General features: G+C 36.2%; 1 protein-coding gene across 1 annotated transcript in view; it reads right to left on the bottom strand.

Annotated features, from left to right (window-relative positions):
• Positions 1-24,399, bottom strand: part of LOC150100980 (nephrocystin-4-like) — a 173,582-nt gene that overhangs the window by 14,878 nt on the left and 134,305 nt on the right. Inside the window, exons 10-11 of the mRNA XM_090401950.1 lie at positions 17,343-17,494; positions 9,378-9,441 (exon numbers count right to left, since the gene is read on the bottom strand). Coding sequence (XP_090258076.1) covers positions 9,378-9,441; positions 17,343-17,494 — 216 coding nt within the window. The remainder of the gene's footprint in view (positions 1-9,377; positions 9,442-17,342; positions 17,495-24,399) is intronic.

Below are 24,399 nucleotides of genomic sequence, written 5' to 3'. Positions count from 1 at the left end.
AGAAATACTGCGTTATATAAATCGTGTTATGCAAGACTCAGATCGCATAGAGAAAGTAGTTATGTTCCAAAATATTATTTTTTTTTAATTATATAAACAACAATGACATATCCAACAAAAAAATATTTTTATTTAATTCAGGTGATTCATGTAAGTTAGGAAAAGGTATAAACTATGAAACAAATACATAGTATAAACTTATAAAATTAAAAATTGTATATCAACTTCATTGCACATAGTTATAATGCATAAACATTTTAGGCAAAATAAAATAAAATGCTTATTTTAATCATCATCACACTGTCTTCAAAATTAACATTTCGTACATGTTCTTTATTTATGAGTGGCCGGACATTGTCATCACTTGAAATCTCTTGGGCATCGTTTGTATAATTCTCATTGCATACTTTGGCTAGTTTAGTTATCAAGAAGTCAATAATATCCAATTGTCTCGTGAATTTTCAGGAGTACTCCATTAAGGGATCATTATCCGTAAAATAACTTCCTAACTTTCTTGTCAAGTCCAATCCTTCTGCCTGATTTCTTTAAACTGAATGCTTATTTTAATCATCATCACACTGTCTTCAAAATTAACATTTCGTACATGTTCTTTATTTATGAGTGGCCGGACATTGTCATCACTTGAAATCTCTTGGGCATCGTTTGTATAATTCTCATTGCATACTTTGGCTAGTTTAGTTATCAAGAAGTCAATAATATCCAATTGTCTCGTGAATTTTCAGGAGTACTCCATTAAGGGATCATTATCCGTAAAATAACTTCCTAACTTTCTTGTCAAGTCCAATCCTTCTGCCTGATTTCTTTAAACTGAATTCTTTAATGGATTTATCACGATCAGAATCTTCGGAAAAACTTTACCCACTGTTTGGTTCAACATCATCTATCAATTGTACCAGTTACTCCTTATTTAAATCTATTTCCCCATCAATTAATTCACTAATTTCATTTTCAACCATATTGCAAAAGCTCTCTAAGTGGCCATTATTATAAAAATAAATTTTTCACATAAAAAAGCATTACATATTGTATGTAACTCACCAGAAAATAAAGTGCTTAGCTTGAGATTAACACACTTATGATTTTTAATGCGCTTTCTGGCAGAAAACGAAGACAAATTTCAATAATAAACACTTTATACTTAAACAATTGACATACACGCATGCTAAAGGATATTTCCCCTAATATAAATTTACTACTTATAACTACATGCACGATACGGGCAGACGCAAATTTAACGAAGATAAAGTTTGATTTTTAAGTTGCGTGGTGAAAAATATATGAAAAGATAAAGGGTTACTACAATTTGTAGACAGTGTTATATCGAAATTGCGTTGTATAACTATCACATTGAACAAGGGTTACTACAATTTGTAGACCGTGTTATATCAAAACTGCGTTGTATAAGTACCACATTATACGAGGGTTACCTGTATATATATAAATCAGCCATTAGACTGGCCTTGTTGTATGGAGCAGAGACATGGGCAACAAAGAGAACTCAGGAGGTAGATGAGGATGCTAAGATGGATAAATGGATCATCAAGGAAAGAGCATATTAGGAACAAAGATGGGAGTTAGAAAAATTGCGACAAAGTGAGAGAAAGTAAATTGAGGTCAGCTGGCAATGTATGGAGAAGACTGGTAGGCCATCCAATTCAGAAAGTCACAACAATGGAAGTGAAAGGTAAGAGAAAAAAAAGGAAGACTAAGGAAAAGATGGTGGGAAAACATCAAAATGGATATAGAAGAAGTTGGAGTGGAAAGGAGGGATGCCCAAGACAGAAATAAGTGGAAGAAAATTGACTGAGAGGCAGATCCCAGGACTGTCTGGAACTAAAATGTCAGAAAGAAGAAGATAATTCTTATATCATGAGGTATATGATACATTCAAGTAATGAAATTTCCTGGATGTTACTCACAAATTTCTTTGTTTTTTCATTTTATTTCTTTATTTTTATTTTATTTATTTATTTATTATTATTATTTTATTTGCATGCTATATTCTATAGGACCTTCTTTTTTCAGGCTATATAACTTAAATTATATTTGACAAGAAATTACATTCTTATTTATCCCTTTACCCAACTGTAAGCAAACAAAATATGTTCATAAAGAATCATCATGACTAGACTACTTGTACATGGGGAGCTGTTGATTACACTTCAATTGCCTTAGTATTCCATAATGCAGAACGTGGGAAGGGACACTACCCAGACTGGTGGTGACCTTTTATTGAGGAGTGTGAGCCAGACACAGGAAGATACCAAGGATGAATTAATGCAGAAGTCATATATTTTCAATATATAAGTAAAAAAGAAGGTGTATCACCTTATTATTAAATATACCCTGGATCAGAGATAATTGTAAAAAGTTTGTTTTGTCTGCTTATACTTCGTAAAGTATGAGCATCCAAAAGGGTGGGTAAAGGAGTCACCCAAACACCATATAGACAAAACATATCAAAAATATTTATTAAAATAAAGAGCCAAAAGGCTTCAGTTTGGAAATGCAAAATTATATAAGTAAAGTGGATATCAGACCCAGCATTATTTCAAAGCCGAATATAGAAACCATGAAAGTTTTGTAAACATAAGTTGACCAGAGAGCTCACAGGAATACACTCACTGGCATTCATGAGTTGCCTTAGCACAGACCACTTAGAAAACATAAATGCTGCCCAAGCGTCTATATATTCACTTTCTATCAATCTATTTTGTAAGGTTTCACAGCTTGGCAGCCGTTTTGAACTTGTTGGTTCTCTTCAAAGATCAGGCAGAAACCTTAAGAGAGCAAAAACTCTTGTTCAGTACTAAGGAACTTGAAATGTCAGAGAGGTGTATTTTTGAAAGTGAACTCTCGGTCAGTGCTTAAAGTATTTACTAAAATAAAGAGTCAAACAGCTTCAGTTCGGCAATGCAAAATCATTCTTGAGGCAACTCGTCAATGCTAGTGGAGGAGAAAACAAAATAGTATCACTCCACAAGCATGGTTCTAGGACAGAAGTTTCCAATTATAGACAGTCTGTACAATTGCAGTTGTAGTCAAGGTACTGGAGAGATTTTTTAGGAATAGAATACAGAATCTGGTTAATGGACATAGAATTCTTTATGATAGTCAGCGTAGATTTGTAATGGGTAGGTCCTGTGTTAGCAATTTACTTGTATTTTATGATAGGGTAATGGGTGCATTAGATAAGGGAGAATCATATACAGTGATATTCTTATACTTCGCAAAAGCGTTTGATAGGTTACTACATGATAAGTTGGTGTATAAACTGCAGAGGATGGGAATAGATAGTATACTAGTTAGAAGAATTGAATCGGAGATTAGCTCTCTCTGAACAATACCAGCAGGTTGTGTATGATAGAGCAGTGTCTCAAAAAAGGAGGGTAACTGATGGTATGCCCCAGGGTTCTGTTCTTGGGCCCCTGCTGTTTAACTTGTTTGTAATTGATACATCATGTGGACTGACTGTGGATCGTCAGTTGTTTGCTGATGATGCAAAGTTGGGGAGAATTATAAGTAGCACTGCTGATGCTAATTCCCTTCAGGAAGATTTGAATATACTTTTGACTTGGAAAAAGGAATGGGATTGTAGTTTTAATATTAATAAGTATGAGGTGTTGCATTTTGTAGTGCAGAAATATATGGCTGTGTACTATATAGACAGTGCCATACTGTGGGAAGAGGTTGAAATTGAAGATTTGGGAGTGATGGTTAACAGCATACTGAAGTTTAGGGGGCATATTGCAAGTGTTGCAAAGACTGCATATCATAGTGCTGCAATGTCACTCTATAAAGTACTGGTCAGATCACATCTGAACCACTGTGCTCAAATTTGGTCACCTGGTTGTCGGAGTGATGTGGAAACACTGGAGAGGGTCCAGAGATGAGTAACTAAGACAATATCAGAATTTCAGAATGCTGACTATGGAGAGAGAGAGAGAGGTTGAAGAAATGTGGATTGCAGAGTTTGGTGAATAGAGGGAAAAGAGGTCATATGATAGAGACATTTAAGTTAGTGAGAGGATTTTAACAGATTAATCCAGATGAGATTATAAAAAAAAAAAGTAGAAGGCGAGAGAGGAAAAAGCAGAGATCATCCCTAGAAGTTATGTAAGAGTGTGGTGAAGAGGGGATGGGAAGAGTAGATTTTTTACATGGAGAATTGTCAGTGAATGGAACACATTACCAGAATATGTTCTTAATGCAAAAAGTGTTAAGGATTTTAAGATTTAGTATGACAAATATGTTGTCAGTTGAATGAACCTCCCAAGAACTGTCCAGATCTGAACACAGTAGTCAAGGTGGGGTGGGCCTTATCAAGGCTCGATAAACAGGAACAATAATCTGATTGTCTCTGCTTGTCAAAGTATTCTTCAGTAACTAAGTAATCTGATGAGCTGCTTTAGCCACTTTTTGCTACGTGCCTCCAAAACTTTAACTCCCTATCTGCTAAGACTCCCAAGTCTCTGGCTTCAATTTCCTGAAGTACAGTTCCACCAATGTGGTATACAGCTCGTAATCTTTTCACCCAAGATGCATAACCTTACACTTTGACAGATTAAACTAACATCCAATCTCCTTTGCCCAATGTGCAATCTATCCAAATCATCCTGCAAAATTTTGACATAATCAGTATTAACTATTACTCTAACCAACTTTGCATCATCGGCAAATAACTGAATAGTTCCTCTCAGATCCTTTCCTATATATTTAATGTGCTAATTACACAGTAGCAGTCCTATAATAGAACCCTGGGGCACACCATTAGTCACAGGCCTTCTTTTCTACTCCTGAATAAACTACTCTTTAATATTTCTCCATCAACCATCCTCCCCCTATCCATCTCACCAACCCTATATCCATCTGCATGTGTTGCAGTTTACTGATTAAAATTCCATGTGGTATCCTGTCAAAGGCCTTTGAAAATTCTAGCAGCATCACTGTAAACCCATTACCTTTATCCAACTCAGCTGTCAATGTATCATAAAGCGTGAGCAAATTACCAAGGCATGACCTATCCTTCACAAAACCATGCTGCCACCTATACAGTATCTTATTTCCATATATCCATTCCTGTATTTTGCTCTTGACCAACTTCTCCAACACTTTGACAACTCCTGATATGCTGATTGGTCGGTAATTTGCTACATCAGTCTTGGAGCCGCCTTTGTTCAATGGAACAATTTTCCCCCCCTTTCCATCACTTCAGGACTAACCCAGAGCTGAGAATTAGATTAAACAATATGGTTATAAAAATCACTCTCAAGGACACTAACGATTCTCTTGCTGCTTCACATAAAACTCAAGCTGGTATACCAACCAATCCCACAGCTGTATTCACATTAAGGTTCTTTAATAAGCTATGCACCTCCATTTCATTTACATCAGTTCCTATATAAGCCTTTGGCGCTCTCTCTCTCTCGTTCCTTCAATATCACCACCAGGATGATATGTTTTTGCAAAGTGTTCATTTAGTAATTCTATTATTTCGGCTGATTCAGTTACCTCCCTACCATCAGCATTCATTAAAATCATTCTGCTATATACATTTCTTTCTTTTACTTGCAACATATTGAAAGAACTGTTTGGGATTATCTATGACCTGCATTACTAACTTCCTTTCATACTCCGTATTTGCCTTTCTTACCACACTATTATCCTTCTAACCTGTGCTTCATATTGTTCAAGAGCCTGCTGGTCACCTTTCTCCTTAAATTCCATCCACAACTGTTTCTTTTTTTTTGCAGCTCCAGCTTAATGATGATATTTATCCATTTAGCTCACACTTCATTTACTTTCGCTGATTCTAGGTATGCAGTCAACCATTACCTCCCTCAAACACTCCTCTACCACTTCTCATGCACTATCAACATCCAGCCCTTGCAGTTTTGCATGCCATAGCGGCGATCCAAGCAATCTCCTAAGCTTGTCATACTTACCAGCCCTGTAATTCCACATATACCCCATTTTAACTGAAAATTCCACACATTTTTCTCACCAATTGGTGGCAATGTTGTCATATTAGTTATAGACAAATTCTCAGATGCAATTACTAGATTGAGCACTCTCGAACCCCTAGTATATTCCATCACATGCTATCTCAGGTAATTATCCCTTTGTAATTGCATAAAATCCATTTCCTTCCTCCAATGTGTCCTATCCTCCCTATCTATGTTCCCATAGTTGAAATCCCCAATAATAATTATCTGTTCTCCACTCATTGTCTATTTGCCGATGCATACTATCTCCATCATCTTTTCTATCCCCTGGTCTATAGCAGCAGCCAACTGTGTATTTTGTTCTGCTAGCATCTATTTCATACCAGATAGCCTCAAATGTGCTATTTTTGTCTTGCAGTTGAACTTCTACTCTCTTTGATTACAGTTCATCGGCTATCATCAACAACACTCCTTTCCCCCATTCTTTTCTCTCTATCCTTCCTGAACACATTCTATTCACATTCTATTCCACTAAATATATCTATCACTAACTTATCACAGCGATATCCAGGTGACCAGATCTTCACACAGAAATCAAGATAGGACCTAAGATTTTACAGCAAAACTATGACTTCTTTATTTGTATAAAGAAGTCATAGTTTCAACTGTAAAATCTTAGGTCCTATCTTGATTTATCTGTATATGTTAGCATCCTTCCATACTATGGCATAATATTCAGGATAAGATAACCTTTAAAACTTTTGTAATGTGACCACTGAGCTCCAGCTCACTATCTACCAAAAGTTCCAGATTCCTCCATCTGCTCTAGCACAGTTATTCAAATACAATCATGTTGCTGCAGATCTAATTCACCAGCCCAAAGTACCAACTTGTTCACATACTCTTGTAACAACAGCTTCTGGAAATTAATCTTCTCAATTTATCACTGTCAGCAAACAACTGGATATCTCTTCTCAAACAATGAACTATATCATCGATATATATAGATTAACCAACAGCCATCAAAGAAAATAATCTCCTGTCATATCCTACTTGCCAACTTTTCCTTTTTACCAACCACCCCTGTTTTATAAAGAATGACTATTAGAAATGATCATCTTTGATAAAACAGAAATAGTTTGCTATAGTAAATTTCTTTCAGTACACCACTGAGCTTTAGTCAAGAATTTCAGTGGTTTGTTAAATGAGCATATCAGTTAGGGTGGTATTTGTTATAGTGAGAACTGTCTCTCAAACAAACTTTACCAACCAGATCCCAATCTTCCAGCCAATATTTCTGCCAATCCTCTCCACTCACCCCACGCGATGAATCTTTTCTTAGCCAGTTCTTCTTTCGGATACACTATTGAGGTAAATGCTCTTCTTGGTAATTCAGATTGCAATCACATCCAAGTTTCATCGCTACTAGAACAACCTCATGTCTTTTAGTACAACAATGCCTAGTAGTAAGATCTTCAAGACTTTTATTCCTCCTTTCCATGGTCTCATTACTCTGTTTTGTTCTCCAGATCCAGATACTTGTGATATTATAAAAGAAATTATTTAAGTTGGAATAAGAGCCTTCATTCCCCCAGTCTGTTCAAAACATCCAAGTCATGGCTTTCCAAAAGATGTGCTAGGGCAGTTAAAAAGTTTGAAACAAAAACTCCAACTTCATTTATAGCCTACAATGAAATCTGCAAATAGCTGCAAAACTATCACTAAGAGGGTTAAGCTGCTTTAAGAGAACTAAAATGTAGAAATTTTGTCACCTGTGCAATGCAGCTGTTGAAAAAGCTGTTGGGGCAACTTGTCTCTGTCTCTGCTCTCTTTTATCTTAAGGGCAGTACTGAAATATCACCTAAAAATAAAGCTCACCCAGCACCTTTCTTCTCATCCAACAATTGCAGAGAAGACCAAGGCAAAGCATCTGCTTTTTACCTAAAATGATGTATCACATGTCTCCTATGTCCTTCCAGTACAAAGAGAAAGATATAAAAAAAATCTTGGACAACATGCATACCAAAAAGGCTTCTGATCCTAATGGTATCCCACCAACTGTACTCAAGGATTGTGCTTCTGAACTAATGTCTGTTCTTTATCATCTCTACACTATATTATACTAAGCTGCCATCTACCATGCAGCATGGAATCAAGCCCATATAGTCAATTCAAAAAAAGATGTATGGCTATCATCATGCTATCGACCAACTGCTCTCACATCAGCATTACAAAAAATGATGGAAAAGTCATCAATAGTCAACTTCTTGGACACCTGGAGAAATGTCACCTAGTCAGTGACCACAAATATGGAGTCACCAATCAAGATCCATAGCAGATTTCCTCTATGTCACCCACCTCTGATCACATACCATGGAAAAGTTTGGCTAAACCTGTATTGTTGCACTTTTATAAAACATTTGATAGGATTTGGCATCAAGGGCTTCTTTTGTTCAGTCGTGTAATAGTGGAATCTCTCTTCAGATTTTCCAACTAATGCGGGTCTCTGTTAGGGAAAGATCTGTTATTTACCCACCGTCTTTCTCAAATACATAAACAACTCTCTCTTACTGACCTTAATGATAGCACTCTCAACTGATTCTATTCATACAACAAACATGGCAGTGCTCAAACATCTCAAGATCATCTAATAAATGTCATAAGCAATGATTTCCATACCTTCCTTCAATGGGACAAAAACCTAGTCACCTTTAATGCTTCCAAAATGCAGGTTTGTCTTTATTCTTGCAAAAAAAGACTTTAGTACTTCTTCCCCTTACCTTTAATAATGTTCAACTAAACAGTCGGGACTAATTCTTCCTTCTCAGACTGGCTCGTACTCCTGGCCTTTCTTGGCATAACAAATCACTTCTATAGCATCCTCAGCTTCCAGAAAACTTGGAATCTTTGCTCAAGACATTGCTTTTTCATCCATTCCATTACTTTCTAAGAATCTCATATCAGTCCAACAGAGGAATGCTGTTCTCACATGGAATTGAACAATTATGTGACCAGCAGCTGCTCTAACCCCTACATGATTAGAAATGAAGAACAAGAAGGCCTATGGGAAAGTGACCAAAAGGAGCCTGTGAGAGAGAGAGAGAGAGAGAGAGAGAGAGAGAGAGAGAGATATCACCTATTAAGCAGATTGCCCTCGTCTGTATATCATCAAAAATTCTTAGGGAGGTTTTAGGTGCACTATCCCAAATGTGAGAACAAATTCTTTACTGACTAATTTGTTTTTGACTCCAGCTCACTCACAGCATTTAATTATTATAGGCATTGCAGCTTCTTGTGGGTGGGAATGATATTAATTTTTAAGTGCTATGACCTTCACTATGCATATCAGCAGTGCTAATCAAAAAGTCAAGAAACGTATTAATAAAGAGTAAAAGCAGATCTCAAAATTACCTTGTCAACTGAAGAAGTTGAAGGTGAAGGAAATTCTTCTTTACCAGGCAAAAGAGACTGTGTTCTATAAATATACAAGCACATTAGATTTGATTAATAGCAAGAGATTAATAAATCATTTTCATCAGACTTACAATAAAAAAACTAATTTCAAATAACAGATGAAGATCCAATTTTGTGCATTATGAAAAGTGGATGCATTATATGTTCCTTTCTTCAACTCACGAAGAGGGAAGTAGTAAAAAATATAAAGATGCAGCTGCATTTTAGCAACTATGTAAACAAAGCAAAATATGGTGCATTCACAATAATGTTCTATTACAATAGTGGTGGTGTCATTAATTTTCATAAATGAATCAAGAACCATTTAGGTTGATATAAAATGGATAGTTTATTTATTGTTATCTATATTATTATTATTATTACGAGCCGTTTCTGAAAAGTAAGGCAATACTTTCTCGAGGATGTTTAATAATAGGTAGTTGAAATTATACACCTAGAAATAAGTGAACACACACTACTTCTCCACAAAGTTGCCAAATTTATTGATACATTCGTCTCAACAATAGATCCGTTTATCGACATCAGTACTGAAGGAGTCCATGCTCACATCGAGTAACCAACATCACACCACCTGCTAAACTTCACCATTCATAGTGAAATGGCTTTTAGAAAGGTATTTCTTTAGGGGAAGCCAAACAAATGGAAGGCACTAAGTCAGTTCTTTAGAGGGAGAGATGTGGCAGAGTTTCCCAGCAATTAGTGCAATCAACTCAAAAGTAGTTGCAATGTGTGGAGTAGCAATGTCGCACACCAAAATCACACCACTTGTCAGGAGTCCTAGTCGGTTGCATCAAATGTTGACTTTCACTTTGTCCAATGTTGCACAGAAAAGCTCTGCAATGATTGTTCCCCCCTTAGGCAAGAAGTCCATCACAGAATGCCTTGGTAATCCCAGAACACTGTGGCCATGACTTTTTGGACAGCTCATCCACCGTTCCTGACCAAATAACAAAAATATCATCAATGTAACGTAACCACATTTTTGGTTTCTTCTGATATTTTTTTTAATGCATTTGTTTCAAAATTTTCCATAAACAGAGGAATGCTGTTCTCACATTTGGAGCGCTGCACCTAAAACCTCACTACAAATTCATGATGACACATCATCATCAAAGGTCACAAGACTACCACAACAGTGCCATGTGGAGGAAGTGATTAAGGAGAAAGAAATAATCTATTAATATGATTAATAAAAAGCTGGGCTAAGGCTGGAGAAAGGGGGGGAAACCCAATGGCAAGTCCTTTTTGTTCCCAATATTTGTCTTGAAATATGAAAAAAGTGTTTTCCATGAAGTGTTTGAATAATCCCACAGTGTCTGGTGGGAAAATTTGGTTACATTACATCAATGATATTTTAGTCATCTGGTCAGGAATAGTGGATGAGCTGATTGCTTTTAAAGATTATCTGAACAACTTGCATCCCAATATAAAATTCACTCTTGAACTAGAACAGCACAAAAAATTACCATTACTTGATATCCTTGTTGAAGTAAACGAAGAGGAAAAAAGGTTATGCTTTTCTGAACTCAGAAAACCTACTACAACGGGAAGATTTCTAAATGCTGCTTCATGTCACCATCCATTGCAAAAGATAGGCATAATTAAAACTTTACAAGACAGGGCATACAATATATCTAGCATACTAATTAAAAGGAATGAAGAACTGCACTATCTGACAGAGAACCTCGCACTTAATGGTTTTGCATCCAAGACTATCAAAAATATTCTTAATACATCTCCTGCAAATTCCTTACACAAGATTTCAAGAATGCAATCACGCTGCCTTACAGCAAAAATGTCATGGACAAAGTGGCTGCACTGCTCCATGAGTACAACATAAAAGTGGCTTTTTTTTTTTTTTTTTTTTTTATCTTTACAAAAAATATCAAGATATCCACCAAAACCTCCACATCACCTGATGAAAAAACTAGGCATCTATGAGATTCACTGCTTTTGTGGAATTTATATAGGCCGGACAGGAAGGTAGGGAGAGATCTGCATGTCTGAAAATGTAAAAGATCAAAAAAAGAAGAGAGCATAATCAAGTCTGGCATTACATACAACCACTACTGGCCATCAAGTACTCTGGCAACAAACACAAATGTCATATATTGATAATAACTGTTTCATAAGAAAATTTAAAGAAGCTACACAAATGCTTATGATCCCTGCACAATGCAATAAAAATCAAGGCTTAATTTTACATCAAGTATGATCTGCTTTCATCAAAAATTTAACAGCCATGGACCTAGGATACAGCACACGTGATACTGCAGAATGTGATAGCAACAACTGTTGCTATCACATTCACAACGTGAGACTTACATCGTCAGGGGTAATTTTATGTACCATTACCCCTGACGATGTAAGTCTCATGACACACGAAACTTGTCGGATTTTAATTGTTTATTTTTAATAAACTTCTTATATTACAATGTGGTCTGAATACTGAAAATTACCTACAGAACTGCTTAACCACAGAAACCTATGTGTATAAAACTAAGCTATGTGAAGAAGTAGTGCAAAAATGTCATAGACTGAATACAGAAGAAAAATATTATGAGGTGAGTATGCTCTTGAGATTAGTAGAAAAAAAAAATTGCATTAAAATTCTTGATCTTCTAGACAATTACCAATATATTATGGCAATGTCAATGAGTAGGTAAGTTTGCAAACACACAATAATGATGACCTCCAGTTTTGCAGTCTTATCATGTGGGATTGACATAAAAAAAAAAGTAATAAAAGTAAATAACACAAAATAAAAAAGAAACAGTTTTCCCTCCCTGATGCACGTGTATTTTTATGAAATGCTAAACCTGAAACCTCATTTCTCAGTCAGCAGTGGTATGTAGGAATGTATTTCATCACAACATTGGAAAAAAACTACCAAATGAAAATTAGATTTCAAATCATATTCCCCACAATGCACACACACACACATATATATATATACAGGGTGTTCGGGATAAATTTGACAGTTTCGTAAGGAAAAAGAAAATCTTCTTTGTATCTATTAAATTTAATGAATTGACAAAAAAACATTACAGGCAGAGTTAATTACAATACTATCAACAAGATTTACTCAAAATAACCACCATTAGCATCGATCACAGCTTCAATTCTGCTTCGGAACCTCGAACAAGCTGATGCTACAGTCTCCCTGGGAAGGGCCGCAAAAACTGTTTTAATTTTATCCATTAACTGGGCTTTTGTATTACTGGAAGTGCGATTGGTGTCTTTTTCAACTGTGCCCCATACAAAATAATCCATGGGGTTAAGGTCTGGGGAGTTTGGAGGCCAAACATTTGGACTGGTGAAGTCGTAGAAATTTTCAGACAACCATTTTTGACTTTTCCCAGAGGTGTGGCAAGGGGCCGAATCCTGCTGCCATACATACGGCCTACCATTGGCTACCCTTGTTATCCAGGGCTTGACTACAGTTAGCAACTCCACGAACAAAGCCCGAATTCCAATGCCAGGGTTCTTCAACACCTGTTCCTGCAGATTTGCGAGGAATTCTGCTGTACGAACGCAATCAGATCGTCTGCTAGGGATCTTTCTTCTTGCTACATCCTCGTAGTCACCATTGCAAGTCTCTAGTTCATGCCTGATTGTTTTTACTGTATTCAGGGAGCATTGGGCAGCAGTCGTAATATCCTTATTTTGATGGCGGGCACGAATCATCATGATACAAGTTATTCTCTCCCATGATTCAGGTGGGTTCCAGCTATCCATCCTTTCTGACATCTTGTATATGAATGAAGAAGGGTCCAAACTTTTAAATGAAGAGAAGTGTGTGTTAATACATGTAACTTACGGAAAAATATAATTAATTATAAATATGTCAAATTTATCCCGAACACCCTGTATGTTAAAGATGCCAAGCTATTTTAAACCTGATTTTACTCCATTTCCCAAGTAAGCAAACAGACAAATAAGTCAAGTTTGCACCTGCACGTATTGCAAGTCTAAGTGACCCACAAAGTAGTGCAAGTCTAGGCAACTCATGGTAAAGGTAGAATAAGCTCTGATCACTATTCTTAATATTTACCCTTAATGCAAAGCCCATCTCCTTGAGGAGATGTATGGTGCTATGCATTAAAGGCAAGGGGCCACTACCCAGACCGGTTTCTTGAACAAGGAGGAACAGAGGAACAAGAAGGAAGAATTTTTGGCCTTGGTTGGCACTTCCAAGCAACAGGTTATTGGCATTAGTGAAACATGGCTGACAGAAGATGACACAGCTAGTGGAATTGAATGTGAGGGGGTATGGTGTGTTCAGGAGTGACAGGGAGAATAAAATGGGAGGAGGAGTGTTATTGATGATAGCTGATGAGCTACAGCCAAGGAGAATAGAAGTGGAACTGCTGGATAGAGAAAAGAGCATATTTGAGACTATTTGGTGCGAGACTGAAACTAGCAGAACAAAATATACAGTTGGGTGCTGGTATAGACCAGGTGATGGAATAGATGGTGGAGATAGTATGCATAAGCAAATAGAAGAATTGAGTGGAAGGAGGGTAATTATTATGGGTAATTTCAACTATGGTAACATTGATTGGAAGGAGAAGAGGACACATTGGAGGAAGGAATTGGATTTTATGCGGTTATTAAGGGATAACTATCTGCGACAGCATGTAATGGAAAATACTAGGGATCAGAGAGTGCTTGACCTAGTAATTGCATCTACGAATTTGGCTGTAACGAATATGACCACGTTGCCACCAATTGGTGAGCGTGATCATAGGGTCTTGATTTGTGAGGTGGCTAAAGGCGTAGATTTTACAATTAAGACAGGGTACATGTGGAATTATCGGGCTGGTAAGTATGACAAGCTTAGGAGTTTGATTGGTTCAGTGCTATGGCATGTAAAACTGCATGGACTAGAAATTGATAGTGCATGGGGGGTAGTTAAGAAGTGCTTGCATGAGGTAATGGCTGACTGTATATACCTAGAGTTCGAGTAATAAATCAAGTAGGGGTTAAATGGATGAATAACACCATTAAGCTTGAGCTGCAAAAAAAGAAACTAGTATGGAGGGAATTTAAGGAGAAATGTGACCGGCAGGCACATGAATGGTATCAAGCGCAGGAAAGAAAGGTAACGAGTGTGGTAAGAAAAGCAAAAACGGATTATGAAAGAACATTAGCCATGCAGGCTAAAGAGAATCCCACGCAGCTTTTTCGATATGTTGCAAGTAAAAGAAAAAATGTATATGGCAGAATGATTTTAAAGAATGCCGATGGTAGGGAGGTAACTGAATTAGTTGATATAGTTGAATTACTGAGCGAGCACTTTGCAAGAATATATCAATCATCCAGGTGGTGACATTGCAGTAATGAATGAACCAACAGATTATACGGGAATTGTGGTCAATGAAGGGGGAGATGAGTATTCTATTACAAAACCTCAATGTCAATACACCTGTGGGATTGGATGGTATACCAGCTCGCGTCGTATGTGAAGCAGCTAAAGAATTGTCAGTACCCTTGACCATTTTGTTTAATTTGAGTCTCGGGTTTGGGTTAGTCCTGAGGGGGTGGAAAGAGGGGAAAATAGTTCCACTGCATAAAAGAGGTTCCAAGACTGCTGTTGTAAATTACCGACCGATTAGCATATCAAGAATAGTTGTCAAGGTCTTGGAGAAATTAGTCAAGAGAAGAATACAGGATTGGATAGATGAAAATGGGATACTGTATGGGGGACAACATGGTTTTGTGAAGGCTAGATCATGCCTCAGTATCTTGCTCACATTTTATACGTGAGCAAGTTACTGAGGGCTGAACTGGATAAGGGTAATGGGTTTACGGTGATTCTACTGGAGCTTGCTAAGGCCTTTGACAGGATACCACATGGAACTCTAATCAGTAAACTGCAGCATGTGGGGATGGATAAAGAGTTGGTGAGATGGATAGGAGGGTGGCTGATGGAGAGATATCAGAGAGTGGTTTATTCAGTGGTTTATTTATTTATGAGTCCAAAAGATGGCTTGTGACTAGTGGTGTGCTGCAGGGTTCTGTTCTTGGACCACTACTTTTAAATTTGTTCATTAACGATATGGGAAAGGATCTGAGAGGAAGTGTTCACTTGTTTGCTGATGATGCAAAGTTGGATAGAGCAATAGTGAGTGCACAGGATGTCAAAATTTTGCAAGATGATTTGGATAGTTTGGAGGACTGGACTAAGGAAAATGGATGTTAATTTAATGTGGCAAAGTGTAAGGTTATGCATTTTGGGGATGAAAAGATTAGCAGCAGTATATCACATTGGTGGAACCGTACTCCAGGAGATTGATGAGGCCAGGGATTTGGGAGTGTTGGTGGATAGAGAGTTGAAGTTTAGGGGACACATCGCAAAAGTGGCTAAATCAGCTCATCAAATCACTTGGTTGCTGAAAAATACTTTAACAAGTTATTGTTCCTCTGTAACGAGCCTTGATAACATCCCATCTAGACTACTGTGCCCAGATATGGGCACCAGGGTTTCTTCTTGATGGGGAGGAGGTGGAGAAGATCCAGAGACGAGTGACCAAGATGATAGCAGGTCTATGGAATGAACCTTATGAGAACAGGTTGAAGATTTGTGGGTTGCAAAAATTGGTTGATAGGGGGAAAAGGGGTAATATGATTGAGACATTCAAATTACTGAAAGGTTTCTATAAGATTAATCCAGAAGATATTTTTGAGAATAGGACTTGTGGTGGGAGGACTAGGGGCCATACATGGAAGCTGGGCAAGAATGTGGTTAGCAGGGGTGTTAGAACTAGGTTATTTACTTGGAGAGTGGTGAACGAGTGGAATAAGCTGCCAAAGTCTGACTGTGAATGAGTTCAAGGCAAGGTATGATAGATACTGTGTGAATGTTGAATAGTTGTTCCTGACATGATGTTAGGGCCTCCCTCGATGAGTCTGCAGACTCCTTGGAGTTGCCTGAAATAATAATAATAATAATAATAATAATAAAGTAATACAGAGCTTATAAGTATTTTACCAAAACAAGTTAGCATAAGGTGCTCTAACCTTATTAAATAAAAATCTCAGGATGAGAGATAGATGTAGAAAGTTTTTTACCTTCGGTATAATATATGTTAAAGATGCCAAGTTATTTTAAACCTGGTTTTACTCCATTTCCCAAGTAAGCAAACAGACAAATATAAGTCAAGTTTGCACCTGCACATATTGCAGGTGCACAGGTCTAAGTGACCTGTGCACCTGCAATTCAAAATGACCCGCAAAGTAGTGCAAGTCTAGGCAACTCGTGGTAAAGGTAGAATAAGTTCTGATCACTATTCTTAATATTTACCTTTAATGCAAAGCCTTTAATTTGAAATATAAGAATATATATTTCAGCCATCATCTTGTTCATTTCCCTTCTAATATGTTCATAATCCATTTCTTGGGTCTCCATAACTGTCCCAGAAATTTCATCTTTCTTTCTATGACTGTCTTCTTCAAATACTCAGTTCTCTTTTATTTTGTGCAAGACTACTTTAAGGTTTTTTTTATTATTTTTTTTTTAATCACCAATTTATTCCTAGTAATACTCTATAACAGTACATTTCAAAAGCTTTAATTATTTTTCTTTATCTGCTATAACAGCCTAAGTCTCACAGCCATATAAGAATATGATTCAAACGTTTTCATAAATATTTTTGTTATGTCTATACTTATCATACTTGTAATAAACGATTTCTTTTTCTTTAATACTTCTTTTGCCATATCACATTCTATGGCAAAGTAATAATTTTATCAAATATAATTTTTATTAATAAAATATCAGTAATAAAAATAATTAATAAATGTTTATAAATGTCCAACTACTTGTATATGAACAAAGAAAATAAAAAACAAAACAAAAAACTATGTGCATGTTATAAATAAATAAACAGAAAAACTTACTCTAAGTTGTTCTCTTGCAAACTTTTCTGTACTGAAGGAAATACAGATGGTGTTTGCAAAACATCAGTATTTTCTTTCAAATTTGATTTCAGTTCTTGTTCCTGAGCATTATCTGCTTGAGTTAACTGAGTACGAGATGCACCACTAGCTTTCTATATATAAATTATAATGTTAAAAGGAAAAAAAAACATTATAATCACAAAAATATGTTTATAATAAATAATTTAATAAGACGTGTATAGATATTGGTTTGTATATGTTCATATATATACATATATGAACCAATATCTATTAAATATACTAGTATATACAAATATACTAATACAAATATCAAATATACTAGTATATACAATATCTATTAAATATACAAATAGAGGGGACAGCCATGGGTTCACCACTCTCCCCACCCTTGGCCAATTTTTTTATGGAGACCTTTGAAGAAAAAGCCTTAGCCTCTGCCCCACAAAAACCAACCATATGGCTTTGCTATGTTGATGATGTGTTCGCTATTTGGCCACATGGCTCAGAAACACTTCTCTCCTTCTTAACACACTTAAACAACCAACACCCCAGAATCAAATTCACCCTGGAAAAAGAGGAAAAAACAGCCTCCCTTTCCTAGACACACTAGTCACCCGCCAGCCTAATGGAACCTTGGTTTTCTCAGTTTACAGAAAACCCACCCATACAGGCAGATACATTCACCAACAATCCCCCCCCCCTCACAACAATATGGAGTAGTGAAAACACTATACAACAGGGCTAAACTAATCTGTTCAAACGACTTGGCCCTAAACACTGAACTAAATCACATCCTCAACACTTTCTCAGCCAATGGCTACCCCCCAAAAAAAGTCCAAAAAATATTAGAACCTACAAACCACAGATCCCTCCCCCCCTCCGCAACAAGGATTACTCTAAATCCATCACCATTCCCTACATCTGAGGCACCTCGAAAAAGATTACCAAAATCTTAAAAAAGCATGACCTGACCTCCTGTTACAAACCTAAAGACCAACCACTTCCCCTAGACCTACCTGGTGTATACCAGGTCCCTTGCAGTTGTAAACTGTCTTACTTTGGCCAAACAGGCAGGACAGCGAATATCAGAATTTCCGAACACAAGGACTACATCCGGTTTCACAAGTACAGCCATTCTGGTCTTGCAGACCATGCTCTGGATACACGCCACAGAATACGGTGGAAGAAAGCTACAGTAATACACCGTAGCAAATACAAATTCGAAAGACTATTTATGGAATCAGCCTCAGCCCTAAGAAATTCTCCAAACCTCAACAAATTTGGTTGTATGCGACTACCCCAAATCTGGGAGGCTTACATCAGCAGACCTTCAGCCCAACAGCCAAGAACACCTACTTAGCCCACTAGAAGGCACCATCAGGACTTTTAGGAGAACAATAGCTTCATCTCTTCATTCCCAGTTACTGTGTTTGTAGTCCCTATGTGCACGTGCCTTTTTTTGTAAGTTCCTTTAGAAGATGGCAACGTGACATTGCCGAAATATCGGAAAATATTTATTAAAGTATAATTTAATTTATATCCTTAACTACGTTGTTCAATTCCTTAAGTGTTTTAATAATGCATAACCAACGTATAAGCCTGTCTACGAGAATAAATATACTAGTGTTTACTTAATAAACAATTTAGTAGGCACTAATGGATATTAATTACATTTACAATTAATCACACAACAATTAACCAATAAAACAACTGATCAAAACCAACTGAAAGAGCAAATAATCCAAGAAAGCAGTTTACTCAAAGATGAACTGAAAGGTAATTTCTTCAAATACTCACTAGGTGAGACCCAAATTATTTTTGGAACTATTTAAATCACTACCATGAACTGTAGCAACTAGTTGTGAATTATTTTTCCAAAAACTGTTTATTGTTTACTCCCTGCTTTTCTGGTTGCAAAGGCACCTATTTTGTTGTATTTTATAAGAAAGGACTTACTCTCAAGTAAGTCGTATAGAAGGAGAAAAGCTGATTAAAAGAAAGAAAGGGAAAATGAAGTGATGATCATATGGCAAAATTAGATTATTTTGTTGTCGTCAAGTGAAAAGAACTTAAATTCTCTGTATTAGACAGAATTAATAACTTTGTCAATCAAAAGTGCAGACAGAAAGATGTCTAATAAGTTAAAATAAATAACTGTGATTTTAGGTTTACTAGTACAAGGACAGCTAAGGTCATACAATGCCATTACAAAGGTTACAGCAGTACACAAATACAATAAATATATAATGAATGAGTGATTAAATATATTAAAATTTTAACAATGCCCAATTACAATGGTTTTACTTTATTTACTTCAACTGATAAGGAAAAAAAGATGAAGAGAATGAAAATCTCAAGGCCAGTGGAATGCTTCTTATAAGGATGAGTAGAAGATGTGTGGGTTACAACTGGCTGAAAGACAGAAAAGGGAAGATATATAATCTCCCCTTTTCTGAGACATATACGTTGTTTAAAAAGTTTTTATAGGAATGATATAGAGGAAATTTTTCAGTACATAATTTTTTTTTGGGGGGGGGGGCAAAACTAGAGGTTATCACTGGAAATTGGGTAAGAGTGAGTTGAGCAAAGATGTGGACTATATTTTCTGCTTAGAAAGTGTAAATGAGTGAAATGGGTTACCAGTACAGTAGAGTATTAGCGGTTTTCAGTGAATGAACGGAAAGCAAAGTATGATAAGTATTACATCAATGATGGTTAGTGCTTGATGAAACATTTAGGGCCTTTCTCAATGAACCCATAGAGATATCTGTAATAATAATAATACTTTACCCCCCCCCAACACAGCACAGGTGTGCTATAGGTTTTGAACCCTTTCATTTCTGGAGTTAAAAAAATACAAAAATAAAAGCACTCAAGCAGTTTGAAAACAAGAACCAAAACTTAGAGTCTCAGTGGCAAACTCTGAAGAAGACTCATGACTTATTTTTAACAGTATTCACAACAAACTATTTTATAAAAAGATGTTGTATTAACTTGCTTATATTTCACTGAATTTCAAATCACACACCATCAGAGCACAACACAGCATGTATACTCGACAGTGATTAAGTGAAACAATAGTGTTTCATCATTAGATATTATATTTCGCTAAATTTGAAATTCAGCGAGATATAAGCAAGTTAATAAAACATCATTTCATAAAATAGTTCATTTGGCATTGTTAATACCATTAAAAAAAAAAAAAGTCATGAATAACTGTCAACACCTAAGTTTATCAGTTAGTCAGAAGAAGAAGACCACTTGAATCAACTAGGTACGTATGTGATGAAGTTGTCTGTAAGGATAAAAAAATAAGAACGCCATGGTGGACACAAGAAGTTAAAGAAGTGGTTCTGGAAAAGAAGAAAGCATACCAAAAGTTATTAGCAAATAAGTCAGCAGATGCCCTTAAAGAATACAAAGAAATATGTCAGAGAGATAAGCTATGTTAAAAATAGTTAAATAAAAGTCATGGAAAGACTTTGGTGAGAATAAAGAAAATAAATATCAGGAAGGTGGCAAAATGTTCTGGAAGCTATTCAGAAAGCTTCTAGAACAGAACTATATAGGCATACTATAACATTTTCAAGAGGAATGTGAAGAGAAGCACATATCAATACTCATGAGGTAGAAAAAGTCATCAAAAACTTGAAATGCGGAAAGGCAGCTGTGGAAGATGATATTCAACCAGAAATGCTTAAGTATGGAGGTATAAAAAGTTTTGCAGTCACTATACTTCATAATTGAGAGGGCCTGGTCAGAAGGCCGTATTCTAGATTATTGAAGTAGAGCTCTAATAATTCTTATCTATAAAAAAGGGAATAAAGCTGAACGTGAAAATTCAGACGAATTTCTCTAATAAGTGTTCCAGGTAAGATTTATGTAAGCATATTTGGAAAAAGGTTGAGAAAGAATGTGGAAGAGAAACTTGGAGAACAAGCTGGGTTCAGGCCAAACAGAGGTTGTCACAATCAGGTTTTTCACTTTACAATAAATAGCTGAGAAATAATGGGAATATGACAAGGATCTGTACTTAAGTTTTGTAGATCTAGAAAAGGCATGTGACAAGGCATCCAGAGAAAAGCTTTTCTAAACACTACAATTATATGGGATAAATGTAACATCACGCAGAGCAATACATAGTCTATATCTGAGTTAAAGTCGGCAGTTAGAATTGAAGGGAATACAGGAAGATGGTTTGATGTAAAATCAGGGGTAAAACAAGGATGCACATTATCTTCACTCTTATTCATCATGGATCACATTATGAAAGAAAGTGACATTAGGAATGATATTAGAATTAGAGATGTCAAACTTAGCTCTTTGCTTTATGCAGATGATGTTGTACTCCTAAACATATCTAATGCAAGTCTCTGTTAATAACTGTAACAAATTTGGCATGAAAATTAGCTAGGAAAAACTAGGAAAATAGGCAGAACCAAGGTTCATTAGCATATCACACTTCCATATGCACACATACTCATCTCTCTTATTCAACTACTAACTTGCCCCAGATATTTGCAACATCCATTCACTTTGTCTTTTGCACCAATCTAAAGGTGTATCTTTCCAGTCTTAATGAACTTTCTCTTCATTGTAGTGAGAGTCCCAGGTTTATTTATGCCTTACCCAAGTAGGCAAATGCAGCAGCAGAGGAATGACAAGCTGGCTATATTAAATTCAGCTGCGTCAAATCCATATGGATTATACTACTAAAAGAAGTGTCGCTAATGCTTCTGCATGCGGGGAAGCCAATGTACCAAATCTTATGCCACAGAGATATGGTGAGCAATTAGTTATATGGTTAATGAAATCCATTCACTACATACTTATTGTAAATATCTGGATTGAACAAACTTGGAAAGTTGTATTTGATGGAGAAAGAGCTGGAGAGATATAAATGAAGTGTCATTGGTCTTTCAGAAACACACTGTACTGGACAAGGTCATATAAATCTGAAACATTTCATATTATACTACTCAGGTAGTAATGATTTGCTGTGGGAAAGTGATCTATGGACTACAACAGAGAAGGAGTCGCTGTCGTAGTCCACAGATCACTTTCTCACAGCATTGTAGAAATCAAACCCATCTCATCCAGAATCATAGCCATTAGATCACAAGCAAAAGAAAGAAAAACTTTCATTAAAAGAATACAAGCATATGTGCCTGATTCTTCACATCCAGCAGAAGATCATATTGATTTCTATGAATAACTACAAGGGGAGATTGACAGAACATACAAAAAAACAGAAAGATCTACTAATAATCATGGTTGATTTTAATAACAAAGTTGGACAATATTCAGATAATATGATGTAATGGGTAAATTTGGAATCAACACAAGAAATGAGAGAGGGGAGTATTTGCTTGATTTCTATACAGAAAATAATATCATAGTTGCAAACACCATGTTTTACCATAGACCTGCCCACAAATACACCTGGACTTCACCAGAATCAAATATTAAAAACTGAATAGATTACTTCCTAATTCAAAAACTGTAAAATCATCTCTTTTTGAATGTTAAAACCCATTGTAGTACTGAACTGGATACAGATCATGAACTTTTATCTGCCAAGATGTGATTAAAATTTCATAAAAAAAAGAAACAAAGTAAAGCACTTCAAACCAAATATGGAAAAATTCCACATAAAAGAGCATATTAAAATATGATCAGTCAACATATAAAGGAAAGACAAAAACAAGGAAGATGTTAACGTTGAAAATAAATGGAACTTTCTGAAAAATATTATAACCAGCTCAGCTGACAGATTTTTAGAAAAAATAAATGCAACCAAATAATTACTGGATAACACCTAAGATAATGAGATTATGAGAGCAGAAAAGACAGGCTAAAGAACATCACAATAAACTATATAATGACCAAAGCAAAATTCTAGAAAACCAAGTAGACAGGATGGGCTGAAATGCAAAACTAGATTGGCTGAATGATAAAGACTTCCTAGCCTGATATTTGAGAACACTACTGAGGATACAAGATCCAGGGGAAGACCAAGATTAACATGACATAAAGTCCTTAAAACTGCACTGGCATATAAAAGAGCTTGCTTTGGACAGAGAGTGGTGGAAGGTAAGGTTATCTGTACTTCCATTAATAACAGATTATAATTATATGGAAAAGAATTATAAATATAAAGATATATTGGGTTATGTTTGTATTGTGCTACCCTGCATGTTGGCCTGAATGCTCCAGCCTGGTTTGTCTAGTTGTTAGCATATCTGCTCTCCATCCTACAGACTGCAGGTTAACACCAACTGCATCCATAGATGTTTGCGAACGTCTTTATATGGAAAGTGAACTCCATCTGCCAATGAATTTTATCTTATGCTGTTTCTCATCCTCAGAGTTGAGACAAACAAGCTTCTTGAGTACATCATCCATTAGTGTTGTTGCCTGTCCAATTAAATCACTGATGTCTTCCTCCTCTAATTCTACACTCGCTATTCTTCTGGCCAACTTCTTTATTTCTGCAATGGTTTTCTTGTGCTGTTTGTCTGGAATACCTCATAGTTCATTCAACATTGAATCCTGGGCCTTTTGATCGATGGCTATATAGGTGAGCTGAGGTATCTTCTTCTAGAACGATACCATCCCATCAGTATTCAAAAATCTGTTCAGGTTTATATCTCTTCTCCTTAATGAGCTTCTTGAATTGCACAGGGTAGGCCTTAGCAGCCTCATGATCAGCTGAAGCTGACTTAACCGTAATCTTTACATTACAGAGAGAATAATGGCTTTTGAATTTCTGGAGCCAGCCTTTGTTGGCAATAAAAGTGGTTTCTCTGGTGAGGTGGTACAGGGATTTAGCTTAAATCTATTGTAAAGAATGAAGGCCTTAGCAGAGATCATACCTATGTTCACAGGCAAGCTTTTCTTGTGGTGGACTTTGACCCAAACAAACAAATAATAATTTCTGTGGTTAAAAAGTTCAATATAGTTATTCTGGTTTTGTGACCACGTTTATTAAAGAAAACTGTTTTTAAAACTAAACAAGTACTAAAAACAACACCCG

The sequence above is a fragment of the Typopeltis vanoorti genome, chromosome 12, assembly GCF_054136105.1.
Source record: "Typopeltis vanoorti isolate ZY-2024b chromosome 12, IOZ_Tvanoo_1.0, whole genome shotgun sequence".
NCBI lineage: Eukaryota > Metazoa > Arthropoda > Arachnida > Uropygi > Thelyphonidae > Typopeltis > Typopeltis vanoorti.
The sequence above is the reverse complement of the archived record's forward strand: the minus strand, read 5'-3'. Positions and strand labels throughout refer to the sequence as shown.